We start from the raw sequence: 11,861 nt of genomic DNA, 5'->3' as shown, positions 1-11,861 counted from the left end.
TGCCTCCCTGTGTTGCATAATAGCAATAAATTATCCTTGAACCTTAAATAACACTAGCTTTTTTGTTTTGTTGTTTCCTAGCCACATGTCGCTGCTGTCAAATGATGATGGGCATGTAGTTCACATGGTCTTTTTAATTTCCCGATTTTATCTATTATTTATTTATACCCTATTGTCCATGGTTACACCTCTGTATTTTATGACCTCTGTCAGATGAGCACAACTTACATATTTACTATTAATTCAATTCACAACGTGGTATACTGTAACAATACTATTAGGATGTCATGCATTTGAATATAACACACATACATAAATCACAGCCTTTATATATTCTATTATGTGAAGCACGACAAATGATTTTTACGAAAAGTACTATAAAAATAAAGTGACATATCGTATGCATGACTGATTGATATATATATATATATATCAATCAATATATCAGTCCGGGTCTACATCGCATTTCCAGCGGGCTAGTGGCGCAATGGATAACGCGTCTGACTACGGATCAGAAGATTCTAGGTTCGACTCCTGGCTAGCTCGTTCCTTTTCTTGTCATTGTCAGTCGAGCAAAAACATCATGTGTTTAGAAACATACATTCTATTAATATTTCATAACTAGATGGTCAGATGCCACTGCTCACCGAAAGATGGCGCTATATTTTTGGTAGCCCATTGCTTCATTAATTACACCAGGTGAGAGCAAATCGCGGTCCCGCCTCTCGGCCAATCAGCGCTCGTATCGCTACCACGCTTTGTCCCAGCCACTACCAGCCATTGACCAATCAACGTCTCCGAGTTCCCGGAGTCAATTTGCTCAGCTTTGTATAAAATAAAATATGATACTTTATAGATGAATTGTTATAGATTCAACTACCTTGATTGATTGATTGATTGAATGCATTCTGTCATTGGTCTGCTGGACTGTCAGTCAGTTACTGGCTAGATTAGTTTTTGCACAATCTGTATACATATATATTTATCTTCATTTGTTTATTTATATTTTCCTCAGTACTTGTTATTCTTGCACAGTTTTTACCTTTTAATCACCTTTTACTGGGCCTTATGCACAATCTGCATTTATATTTGTTCATATTTATCTTCAGTTTATATTTATATTTTCAATTTATATTCGACGGTGTGTTATTTTATCAATGTAATGTAATGTAATGACGTTAGGCTCGTTCGAGTTGAACTGCGCCTCGCCTGGAAAGCAGACGAGAGCAGGCGGACGTAGAAAGGGGCGTTGACAAAGAACTGCGTTCAAGTCGGACCGTTTTCAGCCGCCTGCTTCTTCTTCTTTCTTTTGCTTTTTTTGGCGGTAGAAAAAATAAAATAATAAAATAGAAAAAATTAATAATAATACATTTCTTTCTCAAATTCTATTCATTAGTGTTGTTGACTCTAAATATTCCAGAAAAAGTTTCCAACATTTGTCACTAAAGCTTTCCTCTCCAATCTCTCTTAGACCTTTTTTCAAAACTTCTCTGGCTGACTCGTACCTCTGACAGGACAATAAAACATGGTCCACGGTTTCTTCTTCTCCACAAAATGTACACTTTCCATTATTATGCTTTCTAATAACATCAAGGGAACTGTTCAGACCAGTATGGCCATTCCTTAGCCTTGTCATAATCATCTCCTCTTTTCTAGTTTGTCCACTAGATCCTGCACTCCCAACCAATGGTTTATTTTTAAACAGATATCTTCCTTTACTCCCTTTATTACATTCGTTCTGACATATCTTTTTAATTTGTCCCCATTTGTCTGACTTACTTATATTTACATTAACGTTATTTCTCCCACTCTTCAAAGCCCTTTTTGCTGCTTTATCCGCCTTCTCATTGCCATCGACTCCAACATGGACCCACACTAAATGAACCGCTATCCGCATTTGATGGATTCTTAAAAATGATTGTAGAATTTCAAACAGTAAATCCTCTCTGCTTCTGGAGTGGCAACATGTCAAACTCGTTAGCACTGCACATGAGTCTGATGCAATCACCACTCTCTCTGGCCTGACGTCCTCTACCCACTTTAAGGCAATAACTATATGGCCATCATCTCACATGTAAACACAGATACATCATCACTGAGTCTCTTCCCACACTCATAATGGAATTCTGGGATCACTGCTGCTGCTGCTATTCTACCAGTTTTAGGGTATTTAGATCCATAAATCTATATTTAATTGTGGTAACTGATGTATGACTTGAAGATCTTACAGTTTCCCCAACGTTCATCTCTCATCAGTTCAAGGAGGTCAAGATCAATTTCAGGCTGTGGCAGTAACCAAAGAGGAACAGCTGGACCACAGCTGGAGAATAACTCCTATAACCTAATTCACTAGCCTTCTTCTGAACAACCCAACCAGAGCTCTTTGTTAGTGTTTTTCCATGTTCCCAGCATGGCTCAATAGCACTTATTGTTGGATGGTTGTTATGTCCTTGTAAACTGACCCAATATGTCATCATGATCTGGATTCTTCTCAATTCCAACGGCATTTCCCCCATTTCTACCTGCAATGCCGGCACAGATGTTGTTTTAAAGACCCCACTACATAATCTTGACGCTTGTATTACATCCAGTTTCCCCAACAAGGTTTTAGACGCCGACCTATATTCCACACAGCCATAGTCTAGAGCTGATCTTGGGCGACTGTGGCTAAGTGGAGTGCAGGGCCGTCCTTCAATCAGAGGAGCGGCGGTTCGACAACCCCAAAATTGCTGGTCTTTAAGTTTGGATGTCTTTTCATATATTTAACTATGTTATTATTATAATTGAGGATATAAGATTGGGCATATTTTAGTTTTTGGATGTCATATTTATTTAAACATTTATATAAATAAATATATGTAAAGATAGCATCATTTCTAAATCATACAACCGTAAATTTAAGAAATTTAAAAACTGAACCAACAGTCCAAACATCACAGCTACATAAACAGGCTACACACGGAGGAAAAGCAACGCTGCAAGTTTCCATCAGTGACAATTGTGCTTTTCTTTAAATACGTTTTGTGATGCTTCACAATCATTAATCGATGCATATTCCAGTGCTGTGACTGAAAAAATGTTGACATCAAGTAGGATGTAGGCTTTCTCAATAAATATCTTTATTTACAGATGCTAAATAAATAACCTTATATATTATTGTTATTGCACAAAATGAGACTAATAGCCAACAAGCTAGCGTTAAGTATTACAATTAGACAGAAAATTAGGATTTCAATTTTTTTATACTATATTTATCCTGTTAATTAAGGATAAATTTGTCTCTGCATTTGACCCATCCCTATATATGGGGAGCAGTGGGCTGTCTTTGACATGCGACATGTCAAAGGCCATGGTTCGAACAAACAACCTTGTGGTCACCAGACCACCCTCTTAACCCAGTGAGCCACGGTTGCCCACCTTTTCCAATAAAGAAAATCTAAGAGCCAATCAGCTCTTTGATCCGAAGACAGCAAGAAGTTTCCCATCATGCCCTGGGGTCACGCAGTCAGTGGAGAGCAACTGCAGCGCCTGGCTCTAAAATCTGCGGCCACCCCGCTCTCGTGAGGTTATCGTTGCCCACGTGATCATGACGTCAGCGCAAGTCCCATCATGCCCTGGGGTCATGCAGTCGGTGGAGAGCAATTCTGCATAGCCTGGCTCTAAAATCTGCGGCCGCCTCGCTCACGTGAGATCATCGTTACGCACGTTTTCATGACGTCAGAGCAAGTCGGACGCAAATCTACCCAGCATGCATTGTGCGCCGATCGCCGGTGATCGATTCTGCGCACGCCTGGCTTAAGTCGAACGAGCCTAATGGTATTGGGGGCGTAGTCGCTATGCGCTTTACGTGCGCTCACGTGACGTCGCCAGAGATGCTTCTGCACATGCTCACAACGACGGGAGCAATCAGCCAGACTGCAGCTGATCAATGTGTTGTAGTGATGTAATGTTGCCTATTTGGTGACTACAGATGGCGGTCTGTGCCAGGCTCTGCGGGGTGGGTCAGTCGCGGAGGTGCCGGAGGCGACAGCGGCAAAACCAGCAGGATCAGGGGAGCGATTCGGACATGGACGAGGAGGAAGAGGAGCAGATCGTGGGTCAGCGGCAAGGCGACGTCGTCGCCGGCGGAGGAGGAGGAGGCCCGGACAGCGGCGGCGCCACTGCAGGGCCGAGTGTCGCTTGTGAACATGGCAGCTGTCATATCAACAGAGGCTCTCTGGATCGCACGAGCACGGGACCTCCACACCCGCAGTCGTTAGCGGAATTACCCCCGGAGCTTTTAGTTGAAATATTCTCTTTGCTTCCCGGAACAGCGCTGCCAAACGTTGCCCTCGTAGGCAAGAAATTCAGACAGATCCTCAACACTGAGACCATCTGGAGAAGGCGCTGCATGACAGGTAAATATAGCGATTTGCTGCACATATATGTAGCCTAGTGGGAAAACTGATGTTGCCACTAAAGCCACTAGAGGGCGCTGTACTCCAGAGAAAGCTGGGACGTAAAGCGCGAAACCGCAAGTGAAGTCTTTCTTTTCGAGCGACTAACCTGTGGAGCATTAGTTGTTTTCCGTGTAAGTAAATATGTTCTAAATGTTATTTCTGTACAAAATGATCAAAAGATGTACGTTAATATGTGTGTATAGAAGTCAGGAAATGTATTGTTTTGACGCTAAATGCGCCGAGGGAGATTAAATTGGTCTGATCGTTAGTGTTATTAGCATGTGCTGAGCATTCAGGAGAGAGCTAGAAGGCTAATAACGTTTGCTAATAACAGTTATAGACCATCCTACATGCATTCTGTTATCTTTCATGTTTAAGAACATAATGTGTGTACTGTATTGAAGATGTTTATTCCCGTTTGTGTAGTGCTGTATGGGATTGGTGTGCGTGGCGCCAAATGTGCATTTAAGCTAGCAGAAAGATAAGAAGTTGTGAGTATATTGAGACCTATATAGATGTATATTCTCTTCCCCTAAAATCCTTTCTATTGATCTGTACATGGACCATGAAAGACATTAGCGTTAACCCAGTCACTGCTGTAAAACAAACCAAGGCCTCTTATGTTATTAGGCCTGTGTCGCTGATAAGGCTGCTGATGCGGGTCGGACCTGACCTTTTGGGGGCCTTGAACACCACCAGCACCCCTTTTTATCGTGTCAGGGCACTGCACTGTCTCATAACCTGTACATAATGACACAATCACTATGTAACAATATATACTGCTGATTTATTATCAATGCATGTTGTAAGTATGATAAAAATCCTCTGATATGTCATGTTATATAATGATATACATCCAATACTGACACAAAGCAGTTCTGCTCAGTGTTTTGCAACATTGTCCATAATGGCTAATGACACCCAGAGATGTTACAGGAGATGTACCTCAAAATAAATGATAATGCAAATTTACAGCGACATATCGCCCAGCCAAACTTAAAATCATGTAAACAGGAAAATACTACCTTTTTTTGCTCGCTCCAGCTTCTGCAGTGTGAGCATTTACTGCTTTTATCAATTTCTTAACATTAATTTCATTTTTTATTTAGCAACCTAAAACATCTATTTCAGCCTTGTGTAATGTGCATTGTTCATTTGATTTCATGTACTTTTATAGATTTAATGATTAATCTGTTAATTGGAAGAGTACCTGTATAAGTGGATGAATTGATAATAAATAATAAACGTTGGTTGCGACATGAGTTTGGAGTTTGGAAACATGAGACGTTGGATTGGAGGAAATTTGGGGGCCACTGTTTTGTTCTGTAACAGACTCGGGGAGTGAGGGAACTGCAGTGTGTGAGGTAATCGTAATGGCCGTAGGAATGTTTGTGCTTCTGAAAAGTTACACAATAACCAGGATACCAGGTGTTTATAGTAAGCGAGGAAAATACTTTAATGTGTGTGCAGAACAACAATCAAGTACGTTTAAAATAAAGACAACGGTTACACTGAAGACAGCAAGCTGAACAAGACTGTTAGTCAGAGACGTTACAAGTAGTCGCAATCAACTGACTATGACTTTACAGTTGCAGTCAAAAACAGTTGGATGTATGATCAAAAGTGTTATAAGACCACCCAGTTGTCAGCCAACTTGGTGAAAAACATCGGTTTAGTGCATTTTACTGACGATGAAAAGCAACAAAAACAACAACAATAAGCCCTCAAAGAGACTTAACGTGGTGGCTTCTTAGTTCACTTATGTCTCAGGCCGGCTGTGTGCTTCAGACGTCTTGTGAGTCTGATCAGGTCACGTCTGCGTCTGCTGACTGTATCTCAAGCTCGGACTGTCCGTCTTGCCGCTCTCAGTTCAGTGTGACGACATTAGACAGAGTTCAGTTCACAAGTCGGTGTAGATCGGCCACAACGTGTAAACACATTTTGTAATATTGTTTTGCGTGACTAGCCTTAATAAAGTAAATGTAAGGTTGAACTTAATACTCTCGTGTGTCTTCTCTCTGCAGAGTTTGGTACGAAGGAGGATCTGAGGAAGATGGAAGTGGAAGGAGTATCTAGCCGGGACCTCTATGTTAAACGTGAGTTCGACTGCTGATTGAACAGCTCTCCCGTCACCCATGAATTGATCCAATGAAGTATTTGGCACACTGCTCCTCCACTGGGTCATTCGGCATTTGCACCCTCATATTTTCTTGCGTACAGCTGTTGATGGATCACCCCAATGACTGTGATTTGCAGCCGATAGGAAACAGTCCCAGCAACTGCTTTTCTGATATGACAGAATGTCTTTTCTCTGTTCCACTTGAGATTATTTATGGTACCAGTTGCCACAAGACATGCCAGGCAAAGTGTGGGCGCGTTGTTGGTCCCTTTTTGAATAGATTATTTTAGCACATCACTGCCTTCACTAGAGGGGCTGCTCTGGGCTGCTCTACACATGCCTGTGTTGTGCCTGTCCAGGTGTCAACCCGCGGGTGAAGTCTGGCCGCTTTATGAAGCTCCTCCCGGACTACGAGCACATGGACTATAGAGACGTGTACACGCGCTGTATGTACACGGGCCTCGACGTGGATGGCTGCTGCATGAGGGGTTGTGTGAGTGGGACTCTTGTTGATTTAATTTGTAAGCAAACGGCTGCAGCATCCCTTATGAATGGTAAACATGTTCACAATTCTCCTCCAGCGCTGTTTGCTTTCATATTAAGTGTGAAATGGGATGCCAGGTTATTTGGTGTGCTGTGTATTTTGATTGGACTGTTGGACGGGTCGGTGTTTCCTCCCTTTGGGTTTACGTCTCATAGACTCCCATCATGACGGACGTTAAACAGGAAGTTGTGTCCGTGGGCTTTAACACCTCCTCTTGTGTTTGTAACCAATGCACGATGTGGCTCGTAGCAAAGCACCTACAGAAACTGATAAGTGTGGTGTGATATTGTGCTCCTGTGTTGCAGTGCTTCACCCGTACAGATATATCCTGGGTTTATGGCAGCCTGACATAGGGCCTTATGGGGGATTGCTCAACGTTGTGGTAAGACGTGTTTCTCAATCGGCACATTTGCATAAAGATAAGAAAAGATGACCGCAGTGTACAGTTTGTTCACCGTCTTCTGCGTGTCATTTACGATGCGGCAATATTCCGCTGATAATGCTTTGGCATTTGCAACATCATTTCACGGGCTTATGAATTACTAAAAGTGTTTTTCGTTCAGGTGGACGGGCTATTCATCATCGGCTGGATGTATTTGCCGCCTCATGACCCCCGTGTGGAGGACCCCATGAGAAGACGGCCGCTCTTCCGCATCCACATGTTGGAGAGCCAAAAGGCCACGGTGGAGTGTATGTATGGTCACAAGGGGCCACACAACGGGGACATACAGGTGAGAGCTTCTCTGTGAAACCAAAGAAATGAACGGCTCCACGTCATTTGGATGTTTGGTGACACAGTTTAGAAGAAGATTCTACTTTAGTTTGAGGTTAGAAATCAATAGACAATACGTTATCCTTTAATATGTGTCATAATTCTGTTATTTTAAGACCGGGAAGAAGGATGAATTTTCAACAAAGTGTAACCAGACCGATCATCACCGCATGCCGGGGGGCAGACAGGAGGTGAGGCAGCTGTCACTACCTGAAACCTGCTCTATTCACTTATCTTGCTTATGTTTTAAAAGCCTGTGTGCTTTGATAATGTCGAAAGACTTTTAGCAGCATTCTACCGATTTCTCTAATTTGTGTGTGTGTGTGTGTGTGTGTGTGTGTGTGTGTGTGTGTGTGTGTAGGAGTTCAGGACATGGTTGGAAGAAGAATGGGGCCGGACACTGGAAGAAATCTTCCATGAGCACATGCAGGAGCTCATCCTGATGAAGTTCATTTATACCAGTCAATATGAGTATGAGTCTCTTCCTTACATCACACTTCTTCTAAAGCTGACATCGAGAGTGTCGCCCTCAGCAGCTCTTATTGTTTATCATGGCAGATCTTCAGTGAAATGAAAACACTAAACAGCGGCAAAAGTCACATTTTGACTCTTGTTGTTTGCCTCCTTTTGACAGTAACTGCTTGACATACCGGAGGATCTACCTGCCGCCTGTGATGCCCGCCGACCTTCTGGACCCGGGCCTCTTCAAAGGCACCTACGGCAGCCACGGCTTGGAGATCGTCGTGCTCAGTTTCCACGGGACGTCTGCGAGAGCCACTAAGCTCACTGTGAGTTAGTGAATAATCATTATCCGAGGCTGCAAAGTTTTCTAAACAACTAATTAATCGTGCATGTTGATGTTATACGGAAAGACTGTAATTTCACTCTTTCTTGCAGGGAGATCCCAATGTTCCTGCGGGGCAACTCACTTTAGATGTTGACCTGAGCCGGCCTGTGGTCCTCCCAGACTTAGAGCACCAGCGCAACATAGAGGAGCTGTCGCGGCTGGTGCTGGGGGTGCACGCGGAGGTCCAGAGAGAGGAACAGCAACAGGCCAAGGACACTCCTGCCACAGTGAGCGGTGCAGCAGAGGGGGCCTATGGTGATGCTGGCGCGGCAGAAGATGTGGAAGAGGAGGAGGAGGAGGAGGAGCGTGTTACGTGTTCAAACAGCTGCCAGTCGGGCCGCAGCAACAGCAGCACCGGCCCTCCTGAAGCCCAGCCCTTTGTCCTGCCCCTGGGAGTCATGGCCCGCAATGAGGTCTACCCTCGCACCTGTAGGAAATGGTAAGAACTCAGCTGTACGGAAGATGCATACAGTATCAATTCCCAGAGTACAGGTGGATTGGTTGTAGCTACCTTTGCTCCAGTAACAGTGGTGTTCGACACAATGTGCCTATTGTTCCTGAGCTGGTATAAGCTTGCATGCTGTTAAGAGCTCATGGCCAACAGGCTGAAATCATATCGGCCTCTAATCAATGCTTATCAGTATTCGTGCTTTATAGATAAGGATATTTAATTAACAATGTAAAAATGATTATTTTGCAATATGCGAGAGAAATGTAACGGCATACTTTTTTTTTTTTTTTTTTGGGTTGCATGCTGTGGTGGCACCCTTAAAGAAGTTTGAAGATGAATGTGGATGATTGTGATAAAGCACTGTTTCTGTCACAGATTCACAGTCAATTAATCTGCATTAATCCACAAGGAGGTCTGTGCTGAAGGCTTTATGTCTCAGTGCTAACGTGGTTCATCAAGATAAGTAATAAGGGAATAAACAGAAAAGATAAAGCAACTAACTCTCTGGAGAAATTCCACCTAAACTGAAAGAGCAGTTTGTATATCGCTTAATCATTGAATTTAACAAAGACTCTAGCCGTAGCTGATATTAGCATGGGGGGCAATGAGGGTTTTACGTAACACAACACAAACTATCTCCTTCACATCATCATTACCACACAACAGTCAATTGACCAGTCCACCTACTTCGTAATCTACGCACACAGCAGGTGAGGTGAAAGTCCTTTTACAGTGATGACTAAGGAGAGAGTGCGCTGCACGGCGCAGGGATTCACAAAGCCTGCCTGGGCTGGAGTTGCCGGGATGATTAATTGGCTTGTTAAATAGCTCCTTTTGTACTCTGGCCTATTAAACAGCTTTATGGAAAGTAATATTCAGTAATTGTTAAATGAAATTGCTGCTGTCACAAGCATGACCTGTTATTTCTGTACGCACTTCAACCCATCTGAAAGTGATATCCATCAAAGTGTTGATTGATTTGTGAATTGACGTGCCTCCGTTTTCAGCTTCTACGGTACGGGCCTGATCGCCGGGCACGGCTTCACGAGTCCGGAGCGCACCCCGGGGCTCTTCGTGCTGTTTGACGAGGACCGCTTTGGCTTCATCTGGCTGGAGTTGAAGTCTTTCAGTTTGTACAGTCGGCTGACGGACCACCTAGCTCACGCTCACGCCCCAAATATGGAGCACTTTGAGGCCATGCTGTGCAACATGCAGTCCTGGACATCCTGATGCACCACAATTTTAAGTGTCTCCCCCCCCACCCACACACACACAGTACAATACATAAAAACAACCACTTCACACAATTCATCTCCTGCTGTCCTTTGAGTCGTGAGCTATGACATACCACGGTCGCTCATTGTCCTGGTTTTATCGGTACGTTTCACAAACATTGGGTTTTACTATCTAATTAACTTATCTGATCCAGCGCCCCTACACTCCTGTTCCCATGCAAGCACTATAAAGGGCCTCCCAAGTCACCGTTTATCACCTAAGTATGACCGTCATCCTCTAGTGCAGCATGAAAACAGGTCACATTAAGCTTTTTATTTATTTATTTAAAGGAATGATATTTCATACTGCTTGTTATGGATCAAACTGTACGTGCGTCTGATTCTAAAACCATGTCTGTACTTGAAGACCATAACGGTGTCCAATGTATTCTCCTATAAAGCATTATTCTGAGTTCGGTGCCCAACATGTTGAATTGCATGCTGTTTTGTTTAGATCTAACCACATCTCATAACCATTATCTGAACATGTTTTATTCTCATTAAGCAGCATGCTTTGCTTTTTTGACAGCTTCTCAGGTGTTTTTCTCTTTACCACTAATCAGTGAAACCCAGAACTTAAGTATTCCTGTGTGCAACCAAAATGTAGGAAGTTAAATTCATTTTAGTCATTTATCTAGTAAAATAGTGAGTTTCACAACTGGGCAATTTTGTCACCATTGACGAGAGAGGGTATGCCGTCTTATCAAAACACTAGATGAATCAGTTTTGGCCCTTTGAACTGAAGATAGTGATGTGCCCTCATGGGCTCACGGCCTGACATCAAACGCAGCTTTAATGTCGCATTATGTAAGTTGGAAAGATGTATTATACTGCAATAGAACATGCCCTTTACATAAGCTTATCAAAATATCAATGTTATACGGTTTATGTACTTATATGATCTGAAACAAACCTTTGAAATGTATTGCATTTGTTTAAATGGCTGATGTAACATTTGCCTGGCTTTCTACCTGCAAAGCTAATCCCTCCAGCTTTCCAAATTCATTTTGAACTTGAGACCAGGCTGGCTGAACATCAAGCTAACAGCTCAGAGTACAGAGTGTCTCCTTAGGGCCTGATGGGGTTGCTCAGTAGCTTTCTTACTCCAAGTGCACTTTTCTGGGCAGTATAGTGAATAATTTAAAACCACTGGCCAGCACTTTTATAATCAGACTGCAGCTTTACTAACATTTGCACACAAAAAAAAAAGGCTGCCAAAGCACTATCAAATTACTTTTTAAATTTCGTCTTAATAGTATAATTGTTTTATACATGCCCTCTGTACCCAGCTATTTGAATTTGCCTTCGGAAAAGGAAATGTTGCTTTCTACCATCGTCAATGAGAGGCGCCTGAATTTGTGGGCAATGAATTAAGTTTGACCCATTGAACTGCTCACATCAGACTTCAGGGAGCT

The 11,861-nt window shown here is 42.9% G+C and overlaps 1 protein-coding gene and 1 non-coding gene across 2 annotated transcripts; both read left to right on the top strand.

The window, feature by feature from the left end:
- The first annotated feature begins 473 nt into the window (after nucleotides 1-473).
- On the top strand, nucleotides 474-546 carry trnar-acg (transfer RNA arginine (anticodon ACG)). The gene has a single exon. It is a non-coding gene; the product is annotated as a tRNA-Arg (tRNA).
- Nucleotides 547-3,719: 3,173 nt separating this feature from the next.
- On the top strand, nucleotides 3,720-10,858 carry fbxo31 (F-box protein 31). The gene is made up of 9 exons (XM_031856525.1): nucleotides 3,720-4,397; nucleotides 6,464-6,535; nucleotides 7,408-7,484; nucleotides 7,666-7,833; nucleotides 7,991-8,065; nucleotides 8,236-8,345; nucleotides 8,509-8,662; nucleotides 8,772-9,160; nucleotides 10,180-10,858. The coding sequence occupies exons 1-9, from the start codon at nucleotides 3,971-3,973 to the stop codon at nucleotides 10,400-10,402; spliced, it is 1,695 nt and encodes a 564-aa protein (XP_031712385.1). The 5' UTR covers nucleotides 3,720-3,970; the 3' UTR covers nucleotides 10,403-10,858.
- The last annotated feature ends 1,003 nt before the right edge of the window (nucleotides 10,859-11,861 follow it).

This window comes from Anarrhichthys ocellatus, unplaced genomic scaffold, assembly GCF_004355925.1.
Source record: "Anarrhichthys ocellatus isolate YVR2014 unplaced genomic scaffold, GSC_Weel_1.0 scaffold2, whole genome shotgun sequence".
Classification (NCBI taxonomy): domain Eukaryota; kingdom Metazoa; phylum Chordata; class Actinopteri; order Perciformes; family Anarhichadidae; genus Anarrhichthys; species Anarrhichthys ocellatus.
Note: the sequence above shows the minus strand (reverse complement) of the source record. Positions and strands in the feature narration are given on the sequence as shown.

Excerpts from the sequence above, each read along its gene's own strand:
- fbxo31 (XM_031856525.1), top strand. The coding sequence starts at position 3,971 with ATGGCGGTCTGTGCCAGGCTCTGCGGGGTGGGTCAGTCGCGGAGGTGC. Across the intron at positions 6,536-7,407 it reads CCGGGACCTCTATGTTAAAC|TGCTTCACCCGTACAGATAT; the intron begins GTGAGTTCGACT and ends CCTGTGTTGCAG. Across the intron at positions 8,066-8,235 it reads TGCCGGGGGGCAGACAGGAG|GAGTTCAGGACATGGTTGGA; the intron begins GTGAGGCAGCTG and ends GTGTGTGTGTAG.